Consider the following 20,804-nt stretch of genomic DNA (forward strand, 5'->3'; position numbering starts at 1 on the left):
TTTTTTTAAATTATGTTGTTTCATTATTCAGTATTTCTTTCAGATGCTTTCTTGAAGATTTTTCTTAAAAGTACAAAAATTAGAGCATGTAGAAATAAAGGGGTTTGGATGATCCACAGAGATTCTTTTTAAGGACCAAATTAAACGGTACTTGGTATATTACCAAAATGGAAAAACTTAATTTCCCCAAAAAAGGCTGTTGTGATTTTGATTAAAATTTCAAAGGTTTTGAAGTAGAAAAAAAATATTTTTTAACTATTATTAACGGTAAGTATCATGGAACTGTTTGTTTTGATTTGATTTTGCTTTAACTACACGGAGAAAACAGACCACATTAAATTAAGCGGTCGCACCTTAATTTAAGGGGTAATAACACCTTGTAAACCATGAAATCGAGCGTCATATTCATCAGCGTATAAAACAAAGAAGAAATATTATTTTTTTTTTTGGTGTTTGTTTAGTTTAATTAAGTATATTAATAGGTAACAGAATAGGCTAATGTTAAATTTTTTAATGATGTGAAATTTTTTAAATGGCGGTGTAGTTCAGGATGATAGTAAAATTCTGTGCTCCCATCGGGCGACCAACTAACTCCTACAGTTTTTAACCGATTGGGCTGAAATTTTGTGCGGAGCTTAAAAATACTATTCGTAGGATTTTTTTGAAATATTAATTTTTAAAGAAATGGCATTAGTTTGAAAAAAGACCATCAAATCGTTAAATTTTAATATTTCAAAAATTCACTAGAGAATAGTATTTTTAATCTCCGCACAAAATTTCAGCCCAATCGGTTAAAAACTGTAGGAGTTAGTTGGTCGCCCGATGGGAGCACAGAATTTTACTATCATCCTGAACTACACCGCCATTTAAAAAATTTCACATCATTAAAAAATTTAACATTAGCCTATTCTGTTACCTATTAATATACTTAATTAAACTAAACAAACACCAAAAGAAAATAATATTTCTTCTTTGTTTTATACGGTGATGAAAATGACGCTCGATTTCGTGGTTTACAAGGTGTTATTACCCCTTAAGCGGATTTCTGCATGGTTTTTTGCTAAGATGACTTTCACCTTAAATTAAGGTGACATCACACTAAATTAAGGTGACAAGTCACATTAATTTCTTGAATGCGCAAATAAAAAAAAAAAAAACTGACAGCCAACGGGGATCGAACCTACAAATGTTGGGTTACTAGGCCAGTGCCTTACCACTGTGCTATCTCACTATTGGAAATGAGAAACTAAAGCTAAAGTGTGACTATAATTTCAAATTTTTTATTTTTGGTCGGTTTTTTAAAGATGAACATTCACAGTAAAATAAGATAAAGTTCACACCAAACTTAACTGAGTTTAAGTAGAGTCACCTTATTTTAAGAGCATAACACCTTATTTTAAAGTGGTGAAATTTAATGTGCGCATCATCTTATTTTAAGGTGACACTTTTTCTCCGTGTATTTAACCGATTTTAACAAATTTTTTTGTCGTTGTAATTGTAAGATTTGGCAAAATAAAAATGCACACATACAAAATTTCTCAATTCTATCAGTCTGTATAAGGAGCTATAGCTAGAGCGATTCACATCAAACTTGATATGTAGCGTTTTTTAAAAACTCCAGAGGGTTTTGAAATAATTTTTTTTTCCAAAAAAATGCATGTCATATACTAATTTTGGAAATGTATTATTTTTTTGGTTTTGGCTGACGGAATGTCGAATTTCAACAAAGTTTAAATTATAGTTAGGAAACTTTATGAATTCGAGTTTAAAATTATTAAATAGTTAATATGTAACTTACAAGATTAGGAACTACTAAGAGAGGGATAAGGTACATCTTAAGGAGAATATTCTTTGGTTAAAATTGGTGTTAAATGAAAACTTCCATGTGGGAACCCTATTTCAAAGGAAAAATTGTCAAATAACTAAAATTGTCACATCTTTAGAGTAGTTTGGTCAGATGAGGAAATGTTTAGAAAACAAACATAAGCCCAATCTAGACCATCAAATATGGTAACCCCATTCAAATAAAAAAAAACACTACATAAAGTCTTTTTTGAACAAAAAATCATGATACTTTTAGAATAAAAAGCGCTAAAATATACGCTTAACTTCAACTGAGATTTTCTTCTATCTTAAAAAAATGTCGGATGTCATCTCGAAAATAAGAACAAGTCATCGACAACCCTACTCAAATCTAAAAAACAAAAACACTGAAAGCATCTATTGTCCAGTCAAAAATGTATGACATTTGATTAAGATAATTAGACATCAACTTTAAGGGGACACCCTCTTCGTTCTAAAAAAAATGACGTATGCCACATCTCAAGTACCTGCACTTATTTTGGCTTAAAAATAAGTGTTTTAAAAGATTTTTTGATATTCGAGTAGGGTTTCCTATAGCATTTGCTCGTATTAAAGAGATTGCCCCGATATTTTTTAGATACATAGATGAAAAGTCTGTACTTTTTTAATTATTCGGGTAACCATATTTGTGGGCCAATAACACTGGCCAACAATTTTCAACTTTTTAACAAGGTTTATATCAAATTTTATAGTTTTGGGTTCAGTAAACTCTAAAATAATATTGGTTCCTTTCTAGCAGCTCTAGTTTTTTAAATATTTCATATTTGGGGAAATGTTCATACTAATTTTTAAGTTTTTCTTATTTGGAGCGTTTATTAAAATTTTTCAGGAAAATTTTTATTAAACTCAATGTATTTGGGGTCAGTTAACCTAAAAATCACAATTGTTTTTTTCTAAGAGCTCTATTTTCTTAAATATTTTAATTTTTCACATTTTTGGGGTAATTTCATACCATTTTTTTAGATTTTATTATTACAAGCGTTTTAAAGGTTTTGTTTTTTGTTTCGAATGTAATGTATTTTTCTTCAGTAAGTAAAATTAAAATACAAAAAAAAATTTAAATAAAAAAATAATTAACGAAAAAAAAAATTGTATGCTTTTTCATGTATAAATAATTTAGAAACTAGAGCTGATAGAAAGAAACTAATGTTATTTTTGGAATCAGCACCCTAAATTTAGTAAGAAATGATAAACAACGGTCTGGAAAATTTTTGTGTGTTGGGCAGCGTAATCTTTAAATTACTTTATTCGTTTTTAACACTGATTAGGATTATGTTTGGGTTTTAAAAATTGCTTTATTCGACCAAGCTTCGAAGATATTATTAAATGATATTATTAAATTAAATCATGATTTGATTTGAAAATGTTTCCTTTAAATAGGGTTGCCACATAAAAGTTACCATTTAAAAGTGGCAATCCTATTTTATCATTTTTAAGTTCAATTTATCTTTCATTTAACTGCAATCTTAACCTCGATAGTTGCCTGTCCTAATTGGTCACCTTGATTTTTAAAAATTCAAAATCTTCACTAAATTTGTTTTTAAGTATTTTTTTTTATATGCGTATTTTTTTTTTCTATAATTGATAATACATTATTCTAAAAATTTTTTCCATAAAAAATATTCTCTCAAAAAAAAAACTATTCTAAAAATGACAATAAATTTATATTTCACGATGTGCATTATGTTAATTTGGTTGATTTTTTATTTTCATTTTTATTTTTATTTATAAAACAACCGGTCTATTAAATAATAATTTGTTTGAATCAAAATGTCAATATTATTGACATCATCATCATTGGCGCGCATTTCAATTAGCTTTGAATAAAAAAATTTCTTTAGCACTTAAACACTCTTCGAAAGCAAGAGTAAAAAAAAGACAACAAGTTTATTAACCTTTAACAACCCCTGTTGTTCAATTGCACTATATCTTATCAACGATTAGGTAATAAAAAATAGTCAATGGCCTATCCAACCCAGGCCAAGTTCAACGTTGTAATTTGTTTGTTTATCAACAAAAAAAGAAATGCATTTAGTAAACAAAAATCTTGAATTGAAAGTGAATTCGAAAAGATTCGCGCTCTGAATGACGAAACACTTACAAACAAACACAATAGCAAACGGATGACACAATAGAAAAATAGAGAAGAGCCCACTTATTTATTAACAACACTCAACTATCGAGTGCATCCGACGACGACACAACTATGACAGTGGCGAACGACGAGCGACGAACAACGAGATTTTCTATTTCGAAAATAGTACGAATGTTTTTTTGTCCAACAAGCCACAACCGACACAGACTTGTATCCCACGAGTAGAGAACTCTTAATGATTGTCATGCACCACGGAAAAGAATCCTGAACACTAGCTAAACGCTCTCTAGAGTCTAGAGGCTAGACAAGACACAATGAACAACCCAGCAGCCGGCAGTTGTTGTTAAGTTCGTCCGCACTGTATCGTCGGTCGGTCGTCGACAACCAACGTGAGCACCATTGATTTACATAATTAAATTGTTATTTTCTATTAAACACGAAAGTTTTTTTCTATTAAAGGTGAATTTCACCATCTAATTATAATGTGTATGTTTTATATTTTTCTTGAACGATTCAAATCTTCAAGAGAAGGTAAGAAAAATTCAATTTCGTTAAGTTTTAAGGAATTTCGAGCAATTTTTAGGATGAAGTTTTATGAAAAAAAAAATAAGAGAAATCCTGTCTTTGGAATTTTCCTGAGTGGAATAGTGTTTTGGCATTATCTTTTTTTTTTGTAAAAGAACGGATTTTACATTTTAGATAAATAGCCTAAAAAATACAGCATCCCTTCTCCATTATTTCGTACTGTCAAACTTCGGTATCAAAGTTCTGGGTTTTGAAAAAGGATGAAAAAACGAAGGAGGGTAACGCAATCCACATTCAATTGCAAGGCGAAGAAACAACCTCGATTTTTGGCTGTATGTCCGAAATTGGACTCGAGGGTAAACTAATGAGCATTCCTTGAAACGCCAGTATAATCCTTGAAAAAATAACGTAACGTGACGTAATATATCAGTTATTGATCTATCAACTATCATATAAATTTAGTTTTTTAGATTCTTCATTTAAAAGGCTCGCGGGTTGACAGATTGACTACAGAAAATTTCTCCCCAAACTCATCAACACACATTTCATTCCATTCCTTCAATGTAAGCTCACTCTTGTCTCATCTCATATGAGAAAACAACCATAAGTAATAATGATATAAGGTAATAATAATAAGATAATAATAGGTTTTTTCTGTAGAAAAAATAGGGTGTGTGATAAATTTTTGCATGAGTGTATAAAATGTGATATCATTAAATTTTTATGTATAACATTTAAGAAATCTTTGGATAACACTGTGCATAAGTGGTCTTAGGGCCGGTTTGTTGACACTCGATTATCTTTTAATCAAGGATTTTTGTATGGAATAATCCATGATTAAAAGATAATCGATTGTGAACAAACCGGCACTTAGAAACACATTAAATTGATTGATTTAGTGTGTTTTTAAGCCAATTCTTTTTCCTATTTTTAATTATGAAAGTGTTCCGGGAACGCTTTTTTTGGTATATTAGTTAGAAATAAGTGGAAATGAACACTTTTCGAATTAATACGAATACTTTTTTAGATGCATACCTACCTTTTGTTTTATCCGATAATGAAAAAAAAAATTAATATAATGTTACTTTGTTTCTTTTAAATTACACACTATTAAAGTTATATTTTCCACTAAGAGAAATTCAGTTCTATCAAAACTTTTTTTCGTACTAGTGTGAAGTTAAGAAGTAATAATTCGATGTAATCGCTAGTTAGCAAATATAAAAATATCAGTTTTGAATATATTTAGCATTAAATACTTAAAACATGTTTTCATCATTATTAAACTAAAAACCATTTTCTTATGATGGGTTTTTTTCAAGAAATAATGTTCGAATGCAGTGAAAACGGTTTGAAATGAATCAGACTCCGAATTTGTACCCTGATTTATGCAAAGTAAATTTAGTTTAATTATTTACACGATAGGTTTTTAAATTTTAGTTTTTAATCAACCTAAAAAAGCTATTGTCACATTTCCCACCCGTGACAAAAAGTTGCCCGACACGTGACATAATGATAATCTCTTGTATGTTGATTCGCTTTTTGTAATACATTCTATGAATGTTTTGTGTTTATGAAACCAAAGGATTTGAAATAAATTCGCGGACAAAATCACTTCCTCGATTATTTTCAAAAATAGTTCAGTGGACATATTCTTCTTTGAAAAGTCCAATTAATAAAACAGTTTAATTAATAAACAATTTCTACTTCTAGTACAGTACGTTCTGGATTGACACAACTCTCGATTCACGCAACTCCTCGATTTTCGCAACACCTCAATTTTTATCATTGTTGACGCAGTAATCGCAACTCTTCTACAAAAATTGACTCGAAAAGTACAACTTTCAATACAAAAATTCGATGAACTGACCAAAATTTAACCCTTATTAAAAAAATTTTGATTATTCAAAAACTGCGAGATATGTCAATTTTAAAAATCTACCAAACCAAAAAAAAAATCCCATTTTTTTCGAAATAAAAGAATTAAATTTGTATAAAGAACTTAATATACGTAATCACGTACTTATCTTAGGCCCAATTTATTCACTCTCCATTAAATTTAAAGCCGTCATTAAAAAGGGGAAATTTTAGAAATTGTATGTGATTTGAAAGTTTTTTAATTTTTAAAGGAGACTTTAAATATAATGGAGAGTGAGTAAATTGGGTCTTGAATTAATTTCCATTTGCTTCGTTATATTTTATTGAACAAAAATGTGTTGCATTAACTATATAAAGTGGTGGTTTTCTGATTTTTTCGCTTTTCATCTCATATTGAGCCTACAAAATATTTACTCGGTCATTGCAACCATCCTTGTTTTAATAAGTTGCGTTAATCAAGAATGTACCGTTATATGAAAGACTATGTACAGTAGCACGTTCGTTATTTAAGGGTTTTTCGAGAATCAAAATCCTAAATGGAAAAAATAATTAAAAATAATAAAAAAAATCCCCTAATTTTTGTAGATTTTTATTTTGATTGTAGATGGCGTCCTTCGAGCGTTAAAGTTTTTTCTCAATTGAAATAGGTAGGTATATTAATGATGACTTATAAGATATAGTCTTAAAGTAAAAATGTTTGATGAGGTCCTTTTCTACATTAAATACCGTTTTCAAATAGGTATAAACCATCTTTCTATGACCAGGGGTTTAGTCAGGACATCTTTACTGAGTAGACTCTTTATTCATCAATATGGAAAATCTACTTCGATTAATTTTAAGATTTTTTGAAATCCCCCATTATACTCACTTCGCTAGAGCCTTTCACACTGATATTTTTGACAAGGTTAATCTCAAATAAGAACATTTTGTTTTTTTTATTCTAACCTTCTGAGATGGTGTAAGTCTTAGTTATTTGACCGTTTTCACTATTTATTATATTAAAACACTCAATCCCATCAAATTCATGTTTCTTGTGGAGTTCCTCAAGGAAACCTCTCTGGCCCGTTTTTGTTCCTAAACCTATTATTTTTTGGATGAATTTAATGGCGGTTTCCATATTAAAAAAAAAAAAAATACAAAATTACCCTGGCGAAATACATATTGGCTTCAAAAGTTAGAAAATAGGCAAATGGCATATATATGAAGGCAACTAAATGACGACAATCGGAAACTCACTTTTCCGAAAGACTTGGTATGAAAATGTCTTGTTAATGTCTGTTGATATTATCTATAACGTTCTAAAGCTATATAGATGGCTTCCTTTTTTAGATGAATTTTCCATTCATAGAAAATAATAATGTTTTTTTTTTGGTTTGACACATCGGAAGTGGGTGAAGAGTGTGTGCATGTGCTTCTAAAAGTGGACACTTTTGTTTGATATTTTTACCGCAAATATCGTGTCGTCTAATCGATGCCGATGGGTTGAAATAGTGGGATTAGTTATATACGAGTAACGACTCCTCTTTTACACCTTATAGGTGTGAGGTGAGAAGTTTGTTGGAATTTATTACTTCATAGAGGCGCTGCTGCTGCTGCTGCCATAGATGAGTGAAATATTTTTAAGGTGAAATAATTTTTTTGTTTTTTTTTTTTTTAATGAAAATTCCTGTTTCGTGTGCAGCCTACGGAGCTATGAAAGTAGTAGGTTGTATAGAAAGGAGTCGACAACACGAAAATAGAGTTGTTAAGATATGTTAAATGGGAGGCTTATGTGTGGTGTGGCAAACACGAATAAATGTTGTACGTGTACGTACCTACTTTTGTTTGAAAAGATTAGAGATAACTTCATTAAAATGACCCATAAGATTTTATTTTAATACTCCCAATGGAGGAGGTGTTAACTATTTTGTTAAACAAGTGTTTTATTATACTTTCACAAAGTGTTTAACTGGGCATTATTTCTTTTGTTTGAATAAATTAAACTTAAATTAACACTACTTTGAAGCAAGTGGCTTGCAAATGTGTTATTTAAAAATGGTTTTTTTATGCAAAATTTGATTTCTGACGTATTTCTGGAACGTATTTTTTTACTGCAGCCTTTAAAATACCTTATCATGACTAATTAGAATAAAAATAAGTCCAAAAACTTAGACTTGAACGAAAGCACTATTCTTGCATACTTGCACAGCACCTTTATAAAAAAGGTCAAAGTTTTATGATATTTTAGGTATAATTCATTCAAGTCTCGATTCTCTGGCCGGCATATTAGCAATGCTCTGTTACGAAACTAAACGCAAGCGTTGGAAGATTGAAAACATTCAGAAACTTACATTCTTACTTGGGGTAACCAGCTCCTTAAAATGGCGCAAGAATTCATTGTGGGCTTGAGCCTCAGCTAACAAGCTTCTCCAGCTAGCTCTATCCTTAGCCAGCTGCTTCCAGATTTTGGCACCAAGTTGATTGAGGTTCCCTTCCACTTGTGTGCGCCACCTAAAAACATTCTGAAACTATTTCATAAAATTCATGAAATGTGTTTGGTGAATTGATGATCTCTAGAGCTTAGACTGGCCTTTTTACTTAGTTTTAAAAATGTCATTTTATTATAACATCGACTTTTCCCAAAAAAAAAGGGAATATGCATCGACAAAATAAAAAAAGTTGTGTCAGTCTTCAATCGTAGAAGTTTTTCAAAAACTACTAACGCTGACTTTTCACGTGTCGATTATGCCGAATAGCTTAAGTACATAGGCCATAGCTGCGTCCACATTATGTTGATCAACACTGTTTTTTTAGTTGTTGGCCAGCATGCTACTCGTCCATATGCTCAGTTGAGTGTGGTCGTGTTATTGTTGATATTGAATGCCAGTGAAAAGTCGTTTTTGAATTTAACTGCCACTTCACTGTAACATTTGCAACATTCTTTGATCTTAACCGCCTTCAATCGGGTCAACAAATGTAGATTAGAGCTATTGAGCAACATTTACTCCACTTTGTTGATCAAGCGTGTTGATTATCATAAATCAACATAATCTGGACGCAGCTTATTAGAAATTTATAATGTGGATTGTCAGTTTAGTCACCTGCAACTAACCTTCACATGTATTCCGGAATAAGGCTACTATCAGACGAATGACGTAAAAAAAATCAATGTCACCTTTTTGGGAAATAAAAACTTCCAAAATGCATTTTGATCTGCAAAAATTTTACGTCGTAGATTTGTTGTGATTCGAATTTAGCCAATATATTATTACTTCAACAAAATTGGAAAAAGGGAAAATCGCGTTTTATTAAAACACTATACTTTTTGTGTAATAAAACCATTCAATTCTGAAAAAGACTTCAAAGATATCCTGGGGAAATTCAGATCATTCACAACTGAAGAAGTGGTAAAAAATAACTCTTGAAAAAAAAATGTTCATTAATGTTTTGTAGACACTGTTAAATCTAACCGAAGAAGAGGCAGGCCCAAAAACTCACGAAGAAGACGTGGAACATTTCAAAACCTGCCTGTCGACCCCACATTTGGATCCATAAGTTGGAGATTTGTGGTCCCATCCGAGAACATATGTAATTGTCGTTGATAATGCAGAAGAAGAAAATAAAAAAAAATGTTTTAACCGAAAATCAATAATTTTTTCTTAATTTATTGTTAATGTTATTCAAAGGTTTTTGTAAAAATCATTTTCGTAGAAAAAAATCTGTTAAATCTTTTATAGTGAGGCGGCTTAGCATTAAAAAAGAGTTCAATCGTGCACTTTGTGATAAAAGCATGAAATTAACATCGTTGGTAGTACTCAATTTAAGAGTTATTTTGAGATATTGGGCCACCTTGTATTCCATTCGGAAGGGTAGATACAAGACTTTTTCTGTGTTGCACTCGATTTGTTGCATATCGTAGTATAAGCAATGAAATATTGTATTAATATGATACATCATTTCGAGGTATTTTCTAACGCCCGATCGAATAAAATCAATACCAAAATGTCTCGACCATCATGTAAAAAGTTATTGGACTCTTTATGAATTGTCTTTTACTCAAAGAGCAAGAGTCAAAATATTATCAAGTACTCCTTGAAAAAAAGTGGTAGGTTGATAAAATTTAGTGTGGACTTTTCTAATACCATAGAAAAAAATAATAAAATATGTCCATCAAAAAATTTCAGGTCAAAGGGTGTTTTTTTTTTAGCGAGAAAGAACACTTTTGAAATGGTACCATTGCAACACATGGAAAATTTATGAATTTTTTTGAACCGCATATATATTTTATACATCGTATGAGAATCAAAAATAATCAAAAAATGAATTATATTTACCATGGAACATTGAATTTTCATGCAAAACTTAAATTGCTTGCTTTTATTTTTTATTGAATTTTCATACAAATTACAATACAAAGTGGCCCAATATCTCAAAATAACTCTAATATTGAGTAATACCCATGATATAAATTTCATGCTTTTATCACAAAGTGCACGATTTAGATGCTAAGCCGCCTCACTATTACGAGTATATCAGAAATCAAGAAAACGACAATTGCCGTTAAAAATGGTTTGAAAAATAGTTTTTTTTACTTCAAAAGTAATACTAACATTACAGTACATTTATACTTTATACATATATTAATTGCAAAAACCAATTAATATGCCTCATAAATACCACATGAGATTTTTAAATTCAAAAGCTTGAAGACTAGCATTATGAGACATTTCAAGTTCTTCCTTGAAGTATCCAAAGAATTACATACTCGCTTTGAAATCATTTACTTTAGTTTTTTAGTTAAGGTCTACCTTTTCTTTTGTCTTTTAATTCCATATATAAAATCTGTGTAAGTTCAATTAAATGTTATTTAAAAAAAGCGTATAGAAAATTTTTTTTGCAATCCAAAGTTAGTACCTACTTGTCTGTTTATTTTTTTTTATACATATGTAATAAAAAAAAAAATACATCACACCAGCTATTAAGCAACCCAACGGATTTTGTTTTATCAAAAATATCATCACGCCCGTATGTACATGTACAAACATAATATCCATTAACCTATATATTCTTTTTATCATTTCAAGCTCAACATTTCGTAGGTACTAACTTTTTCAACTGTGAACAATCGGATTTATTGTCTACAAACATAAGTTTGTCGATCATTCACCTCAATCTTATTTTTTCTTCGCTCAAAAATGCTTACAATTTAAAGATAAAAGAAAAGAAAAAAACAGAATTTTTATATCTTCACTCAGATTCCAATAAAGATAACGAACAAATTTCGATAAAATACCTCGCCCATTTAAAAAATGATTCAACAATGATTGAACAGTTAGTTACATGGTATTAACATGAGCTGGCGGAGTTAATTTTATGAACGATATTGAATTTATATGAATTTATGAAATAATTCAAAGGAAGACCAAGAGCATGAGGCCAGACACCGGCCGGGAAAATGATTCATTTTTATCTTGGTGTGTATGTTGCATTTCCGATGGTTGAGTAATTTATACATCGACCATTTTTAATGCCACACCACCCACCTTCAACATTATCCTTGAGCAACAAAAAGATAAAGATGAATCATCCTCATCAGTATCCTTTTGTTTGCAGGAAAACAACGGATACAACTCTACTCATCATAAGTTGTTCCTTTTTTACTTCAGTGAATCATATGATAATGGTGATTCCATGTAATAAACATTTTTTAAAGGTAACATAGAGAGATTATCCAACAGCGTGTATTATGTAAAAATATCTTCCAAAAATAGGAAAAAAAACTGAAATAAAAGAAAACAAATCATTATTTCTGAAATTGTATCTCTCTGTCAGACTTAAGAATGACGCGACGCCAACTTATAAACAGTCAACAAATAACAAGAAAAAAACGAACTCTTCAGTTTTTTTATTTTTTTGCAAAGCTTTCTGTTTTTTGTCGTTTTTTTCGTTTTTTAATTTCTGGTGACTCTTTAGTTGATGACTGCAGAAGGCCACTTAACAACATCGCGACGCGAATAGCCTCATTTTCAACATTTAAATTGTTCGAATCTTGTCGTCTTCGTGGTTGTGCCAATTGGTTGATGAAAACTGAGTACAGTAACATGCCAGCATAACGGTGCTGTGTGAAATAATAACCAAAAATTAATTGGTTAAATTGAATTAAAATAACTATATTTGGCTTAAGAAGCCATTTAGTTTACATTGTTTACATGTATTTATTGAAAATAATTTAATAATTTTTTCATCTTGTTCTTCTTTTTATACGCCGCTTTTATACTCTCGATGTCTAAGAAAACTGAATTTAAAAAAAAAAATTCTCCAAATCACCAAACACTATTTAAGTGATTTCTGTTTTGAAGTTAAATTTTTACAAGATTATTCTCGAAACTAAACGGGTTGAAATAGATCTCTACTCCTATTGTGACTTGGGAAATAGCTTTCCACGCCATCTACCACTTGTAGCGACAACCCGAAAATGATATAGATTTTTTTTTCGATTTGCAGTTCAATGTAGTTTCCATAAGAAAAAAACAAAAAAGACCTCGAAAGACATTTATTTTACGAATTAATTTTATATGAACGAGTATCAATTTTATGATTGTAAAATGATAATAATATGTGTTTATATCTAAATCAGGTTTAAAATATATCAAAAAGAATAATAATTCCTATTTAATTTGTCTCCAAAAAGAGAAGCAAATCGCAGGAAAACAACAACAAATACTACAAAAAATATAGAAACTATTTTGGTTTAATTTTCTTTCAAGATTGTTGAAAATAAAAAAAAATGCTTACCTACTATTATTTGTGAAAAAGTGAAACAAATAAAAGAATAATTTAATAATTTTTATATTTTTTATAGTATTTTTTGTTGTTTTCAGGCGATTCGCTTGCACTTTTTAAATACAAATTACACAGGTATTATTATACTTTTTGATATATTTTAAACCTGATTTAGATATAAACACATATTATTATCATTTTGCAATCATAAAATTGATACTCGTACATATAAAATTAATTCGTAAAATAAATGTTTTTCGAGGTCTTTTTTATTTTTTTCTTATGGAAATTACATTGAGCGGCAAATCCGAAAATAATCTATATAACTTTCGGGGTTCCGTCGCTATCCACTAGGTGCCGTGATGCCAAGTGTCAATACAAACTTTTTTGTGAAAGAATACATACATATATCCAAAATTTTAGAGTTCGACCACGTAGTGAGTGGCTTAACGGTAGTTCTGAGCGTCAAAGCAAAAGTAAAACATATGAAAATATAGGAAAGCGGCCACGTGGACTCTGTGCAACTAAGCGGCGATGTTAAATATGGTGAAGAAAAAATATCGAACTAATATTATAATTCTTTACTAAAAATTTAAAAAAAAATTGGCATCCATAGGAAGGAATCGAACCTAGGACTCCAGCTTATTGATTTTTTATATGAATGTATGTTGTAATACTAAGTGTTTCCCAACGTGGGGCCCACACCCTACAAGGGGGCAATTTCATATTATTAGGGAGCAATTTTGCTGAAATTATGCTGCATTATAATTCTCTTCGAAAAATTTGTAATACCTGTGTTTTCACACGTATCAATTGTTATTAAAATCACTCAATAATTCTGTTAAATGCGCCTTTTGCGCTGTTTGCAACAAAAAAGTACAAATGCTTGGTGTTTAATGAGAAAAGTTCGAAATTTTGATTTCGAAGCCTCATTGTTGTCATGTCAAGAAACTTTCTTATTGACTGGGAGTTACATTTTTAGGTACGGTGTAAGTGGATGGCGCCAGTAATGTTCTCACATTCAGACCAGAAAATTGACGACTGCAGAAAGTTAAGGGACTAAAGATTTAGTCAAGTTTCACGTCTCTGGTTAAGTATAAAAATAAAGCATTTCAAATTTGGCAATTTTATTGGAAGTTTAACTAAAAAGTTACCTAATTAAAAAAAATCTCTTCTTTATAACAATTAAGTGAGTTAATGCACTGGTTTTTCGCAGGTCTTAAATTTAATGCTGGTCAGTTTTGTTTTGTGGTCACATAAGTTAAGTCATGATTCTACCTATGGTTCTCATCTCTTATACATTCTCGCTCCTTCCCCCTTGGGCTAAAGAATTGGCAAGTTTGTTCCATTGAGCATGAATGTCTCTGTGGCCCGGAAACCTATAAAGGTGAATATTAAACTCCAGCGCTATCTCTAAAGGAGATGATCGAAAATTGTCAAGGGTAGTCAGAGTTTTTTGGAGACGGATTCAATGAGATTGATGGCGACTTGACTTCCTAAATCCTAGATTTTCGTCTGCAACACGCTACAGTGATAAGGGATACGAAGTGCAAGCGTTAGATCAAGCATACTAGTCCATTCCCACCTTCTACGGTTTTGGATCTATCTGTTTTAACCTGAGAACAATTATGTTCCAAGGATACCATGCCTTGCAGGCTGATCTCATTATTCAATACGTTTAACATACTGTCTAAATTTATGTATATACGGAACAGTTACAATTTTCTTTTTCTATATGATGTATTAGCGATATATTTGCGCTTACAAATTATTTGAGAATATTTGGAAAAGCTAAACTTTTAAATGTACGTATTCATTTGGATCGTATGTTGATAAATGTAGTGTGGATGCAGGCTTAAGCATCACTTTCAACGACTTCATATAATGAAATATGACCTTCATTCTCGTTGTAGGGTAACAAAAATATCTAATTGCACTAGTAATACATAAAACACTAGCTTTTAAACTTTGTTAAGTTATTTTCTTTCTTGTCGAGTAGCTTTTGCCAAAAATACAGCTAATAACCGATGAAAGATTGATTGTTAATAACCGATACGCACCATATCTTAAAATCTTTTGCTTACCATCGAACTTTTTTTTGTTTGCTTTTTTTTTCGTTATCGGCATCTCTTCAGACAGTAGGGAACATATTTGAATTCAATACCAAAGTTGTCTTGATAAAAAAAACTACTTTTTAGAAATCTGTCTGGTCTATTTAATGAATCTGATCCGCTCAGAAAAGAACAGAAAAGATACGAAAAGTACAGGTTTGCTTTCCATGAAAGAAAACCTTGCACTAAACTCTTCTACAAACTGTCATTTTGTATTTCATTAAGTTGTCCAGCACAGTTTAGTTCAAGTTTTTCTGCTCCTACTTTTGAGGTAGAGGAAATGAGTGAAAAGTGTCAAACAGCAGCTGATTTGTTTTATTCGGACAAAAATATTATAAAATTAATTCAAAATAATGCAAATTTTTTTAGGATCTTCTTATGTCGTTTTCGATTGGTTTCACTCGAGGATTCACTCGTTCTGAAATCCAATAAAACGGTTTGAATCGCTTCCACTCAATTCTGTTTTTTTTTGCGTGTGTGTAAAATTTTATATGTCAAAAATTTGAATTAATTTTTTTTCTGTCAAACGAATGACATGGATTAATGTTGAAAAATAATAATTATGAGGTCCACGACGAAGAAGATGATGATTATAAATAATTCCGTCGCTTTAATGCAACTATTTCTTTTTTTTAATTAATTTTAATTTCAGAAAACAATTAATTCTTGAATAAAAAAAAAAACACACTGATTGAGTTTTTTTTTTGGCATTTCAATATTCATGTATTAGTACTTCTTGAGTGGATTCTGATTTGAAATCGAGAAGAGAATTTCTCTTCTCAGAATCGTTCTAGCTGTCATTTTCATGCCAATAAAATGGTTTCAGAAGACTTCTGAATGATTCCGGACGCTTCCGGAGAGCCAATCGAAAACGACATTAATATGAAGAAAAATTCAAAATGACAACAAATATTCTAATAGTCATTCATAAGCATAAGGTCTGTTTAATGAAGAAAAACTGGAACAGAAAAGATCAGAACAGCACAAATTCTTGAAAACTGTCAGAACAAAAAAGATCAGAAAAGTACACCTTCCTATTTTATAGGGTTGACTTTTGCCTATCAGTTTTGAAACTTAAAATTAAAATAATTTTTTTTGTTATGACTTTTCATTCAAATAAATTATAATTATGTCGTTTTCGATTGGCAGCCCGGAAGCGTCCGGAATCATTCAGAAGACTTCTGAAAGTGTTTTATTCGCACAAAAATGACAGACAGAACGCTTCCAGAAGCGAAATTCTCTTCTCGATTTAAAATCAGAAGCACTACTACATGAACATTAAAATGTCAACAAAAAAATACTCAATCATTCTTTTTTTGTTGTCATTCAAAAATTTATTATTTAATGAAATTAAAATTAATTAGAAAGCAAAAATAGGTACCTTAATGCAATGGTATATTTTTTTAACCATTTTCTTCTTCATCGTCGTCTTCAGATTTATAATTTTTCATAATTTTTTCGTTTGGAAGAAAAAAAAATAAAATTTATTTGACATTTGAATTTCACAAACACAAAAAAAAAAACAGAATTGAGTGGAAGCGATTCAAACTGTTTTATTGGATTTCAGAATGAGTGAATCCTTGAGTGAAACCAATCGAAAACGACATTAATAATGTCGTTTTCGATTGGTTTCACTCGAGGATTCACTCGTTCTGAAATCCAATAAAACGGTTTGAATCGCTTCCACTCAATTCTGTTTTTTTTTGCGTGTGTGTAAAATTTTATATGTCAAAAATTTGAATTAATTTTTTTTCTGTCAAACGAATGACATGGATTAATGTTGAAAAATAATAATTATGAGGTCCACGACGAAGAAGATGATGATTATAAATAATTCCGTCGCTTTAATGCAACTATTTCTTTTTTTTAATTAATTTTAATTTCAGAAAACAATTAATTCTTGAATAAAAAAAAAACACACTGATTGAGTTTTTTTTTTGGCATTTCAATATTCATGTATTAGTACTTCTTGAGTGGATTCTGATTTGAAATCGAGAAGAGAATTTCTCTTCTCAGAATCGTTCTAGCTGTCATTTTCATGCCAATAAAATGGTTTCAGAAGACTTCTGAATGATTCCGGACGCTTCCGGAGAGCCAATCGAAAACGACATAAGAATATTTGTTCACATTTTGAATTTTTCTTCATTTTAAGAAGATTCTAAACAAATTTTCATTATTTTGAATTTATTTAAATATTTTTATTTATTTATTTATTATTTATTAACGAGCACTTAAAAGTAACTAGCTAATATAAATTTTTAAAGAGCCTAGCTGCGAGGACTATTAGCTCTGGGTATTTTACAATAAATTTAAATTTTAATTTTTAGGTTTGATATGAGATTGTTTATAATTTCAATATTTGTATGATTTGGAGTTGTAAGTAGATCATATACATTATTATTTTTTAAAAACTTTTTAGATGTTATGCAATTTTTTAATAAATGTTCTAAATTTAAAGTTTCGTTGCAAGTGGTGCATATGGGCGGGTTTTGTTTGGTGAGGAGGTATTCGTGAGTGACGGCTGTGTGTCCAAGCCTAAGTCGAATATAATTTCTGATTTTATATTTTGGTAGATCCGGGTATTGAGGATATGTTTTGTAGCGGTTAATTTCCTTATAGTGGTGATGGTATTTAAATATATTTTTGTAAGAATAAAACAAATCAGTTGCTGTTTGACACTTCTCACTAGTTTGCTCTACCTCAAAAGTAGGAGCAGAAAAACTTGAACTAATCTGTGCTGGAAAACTTCATGGAACACAAAATGATAGTTTGTAGAACAGTTTAGGGCAAGGTTTTTCTTCATGAAACACACAAACCTGTACTTTTCGAATCTTTTCTGTGCGGATCAGATTTATTAAACAGACCTATAACAAATGAGTTTATTTTATTTTTTTTAAGTTTCAAAACTGATAGGCAACAGTCAACCTAATAAAAACGGAAGTTTTAGGCACTTTTCTAATCTTTTTTGTTCTGTTGTAATCTGTTCTAGTTTTTCTTCATTAAACAGACCTTGTCATAGGGTTAAAAATTTGTTTTTTCTACATTTGCCTAGTTATTATAATTTACTACGTAAAATTAATGTATTACGTAAAACATCGATACTCTTTATGATTAATGAATTCTTCCAAGAACGAAAGAGTTAATATTCCCAAAATCATATTCACAGCACTTTTTAAGTTTTGTTTGGCGCTCGACACCAGGGGCATTCGTATTCGTATAATATTCGAATGAAATCATGGAATCTGATTCATCATCATCATCATTATTAGTACCAGAATTTCTTATCTTCATTTAAAATCTTAATCAAATATAATATTTTTTTTTTTTTAATTTTTGTTTAACTATTTATGTGTAAGCATATTAACAGAGGAGGTTTAAATTCACACTGACTAAAAAGATACCATTTGGAAATAGAAAAAATTTCATATGACAATGAGATTCTTTCAAGACTTTTAAAGAATCAAGTTTCATCCAATTGGAAGAAGAAAAACCAACTATTCTTCCCCTGGAAGCTATATTATTTATTAAAATGTTTATGATTTAAGAAAATAGATACCATTTAAAGAGACTTACCTAAATCATCCATAATTTCTGAAGTTTTTATTTTTTCCTTTCTTTTGCTAAAAACGAAGAAGGGCTAGATTTTAACTTTGTATTTTTTGGCAAAGTTGTGTGGTCTGGTAAATCACACAAAACTAGTTTGCACTTTTCTTGAGGTTTTTTTTTTTTCTTTCTTTTTTAGCTGATTTATAAGCTTCCAACACTTTTCGTCTAATTTTATTTTATTTATATACTAAGCGGAGGAACAAACACTCAACACTTTCTATCGGCAAGTAAGGCAAGAATCGGAATGCAAAAATGTGGAATTTTTAACACTGCTGATTTGGACACAAAAATTGTGTCTCCGTCTGCGGGGTTGATTATTGTTTTTTTTTTTCTTTCGATTCGATTCGAAGAAATTAGTTAAAATTCTTGAGAAATCAAGTTGAATTTCTTGCGATGATTTTGCTAGCAAGCTATAATCGCAATTCGCGTCTTGTGGTTGGCAAATCAGTGACGTATCTGAAATTCCATAAAAAAATTTATAAAAAAATATTATTAAAAAAAAAATTGTTAAACGCACAAGAACAAGAAACAAACGAAGGCGACATAAACGGAGGACGAATGACATATAAATCTGTGGGATAACAGAAAAAACAACAACAACAACAAATAAAACAACAAAATGAAACGAAACAGTAAAGAGAAAGAAAGAAGTGATGAAAAGGGAACACACAAAAATGTGCAGTTCAGGTTTTGACACTTTGTGTGAGAAACAATAGTCGGTAAGGTAGGAGAACAAAATCATATTGAACAGGTAGATGGCGCTTTTTATTAGACGTTTTAAAAATATTTTAGGGACTATCCATCTTAAAGGCTTAACTACATACACCACTTTTTGAAAAAGTACAAAAGTGAAAATATTTTTTTTCTGACAAGCGCAATTGTTTTGTGAAAAAGAGTATACAAATTGTTTTTTAGACCGAAAAATAAGCTTTCTGCATCATTTGTTTTAATTTTCCAGTCCGAAAAACTATACAAAAATGCGTTTGAAAATTTTTACATTTGTACTTTTTCACTTTTTGGGCCAATGTAGTTAAGACTTAACGCAGATGACATTTTTGCATGTTTTTTGGTTTTTTTTTTAAATAGATTTTAAGGGCCGTAACAGTTTTCAGATCGATTTGGACATTTAGAAATAAAAAAAAAACATCAAAAAAATAGTGTTTTTCAAAGTTCAAAATTCGATATCTGAAAAACTTTGCATATGTTAGAGCTTTAAAGACAACAATGCTAGATTAAAATTCAGAAGGTCAAAAGACCATTTTAAAAGAATAATTTGGTTTCTATGAAAAAATATTTCTCGCCAATATTACTGCCATTTACGGAAAAATCGATCTTAAAAATTAATTTTTTGTGTTTTTGAATTTATCTCAATATTTTCTGCAGTAAAAGTGTAGTTTTTCTACATAGTTTTAATAAAAAGGTTTGAATCTAAATAACTTCATTCAAATTAAATTCGTCAAAAATCCGAAAATTAACATTTTGCTCAAAAACTATTTAAAATAGGTAAGTAAAGTACATAACAAAGTACTTTTTAGACCAGGTTTTGTTAAAATCCAACCATTTTTGTAAAATATAAAAATACAAAACCAAAAAATCGTATTTTTGCATTTTTCTCAATACTTTTGAGATTATATAAAAAGATCTTTTTATTATCCACAACTATTGCATTTCGTCCCGTTTCTGAATTTTTGAATTTTAGGACCAAAATTACCAGTAGGTACCTTGCATATCGTCGGCCTCATAAGGAAACCTCGTAAATCCCAAAATCAAAATTTTACAGGATAGACAAAAGAGTATAGAGAAACAATAGAGTAGTTGGGGAGTAAAGTGCTGTACAAAATTTGAATTTTAGTCTATTTATGAGATGATATGATATGAGACCGACGACATGACCAATATCAAAAAGTTTATTTTTCTCCAAAAAGATTGATTGATAAAAAATAGCGATTTCTAATGATTTTAACTAA

At 30.1% G+C, this 20,804-nt stretch overlaps 1 protein-coding gene across 2 annotated transcripts in view; it reads right to left on the bottom strand.

The window, feature by feature from the left end:
- Nucleotides 1–19,463, bottom strand: part of LOC129905267 (leupaxin) — a 162,554-nt gene extending 143,091 nt beyond the window's left edge. Inside the window, exons 1-2 of one of the 2 annotated variants that reach the window (XM_055980707.1) lie at nt 19,355–19,463; nt 18,805–19,293 (exon numbers count right to left, since the gene is read on the bottom strand). In XM_055980707.1, the coding sequence (XP_055836682.1) occupies nt 18,805–18,817 (13 nt within the window). In that variant the 5' untranslated portion in view covers nt 18,818–19,293; nt 19,355–19,463. Of the gene's footprint in view, nt 1–18,804; nt 19,307–19,354 lie in introns of those variants that run through there. The other variant, XM_055980706.1, reaches the window with a different exon arrangement.
- Nucleotides 19,464–20,804: the final 1,341 nt, after the last annotated feature.

This window comes from Episyrphus balteatus, chromosome 1 (assembly GCF_945859705.1).
Source record: "Episyrphus balteatus chromosome 1, idEpiBalt1.1, whole genome shotgun sequence".
NCBI classification, from domain to species: domain Eukaryota; kingdom Metazoa; phylum Arthropoda; class Insecta; order Diptera; family Syrphidae; genus Episyrphus; species Episyrphus balteatus.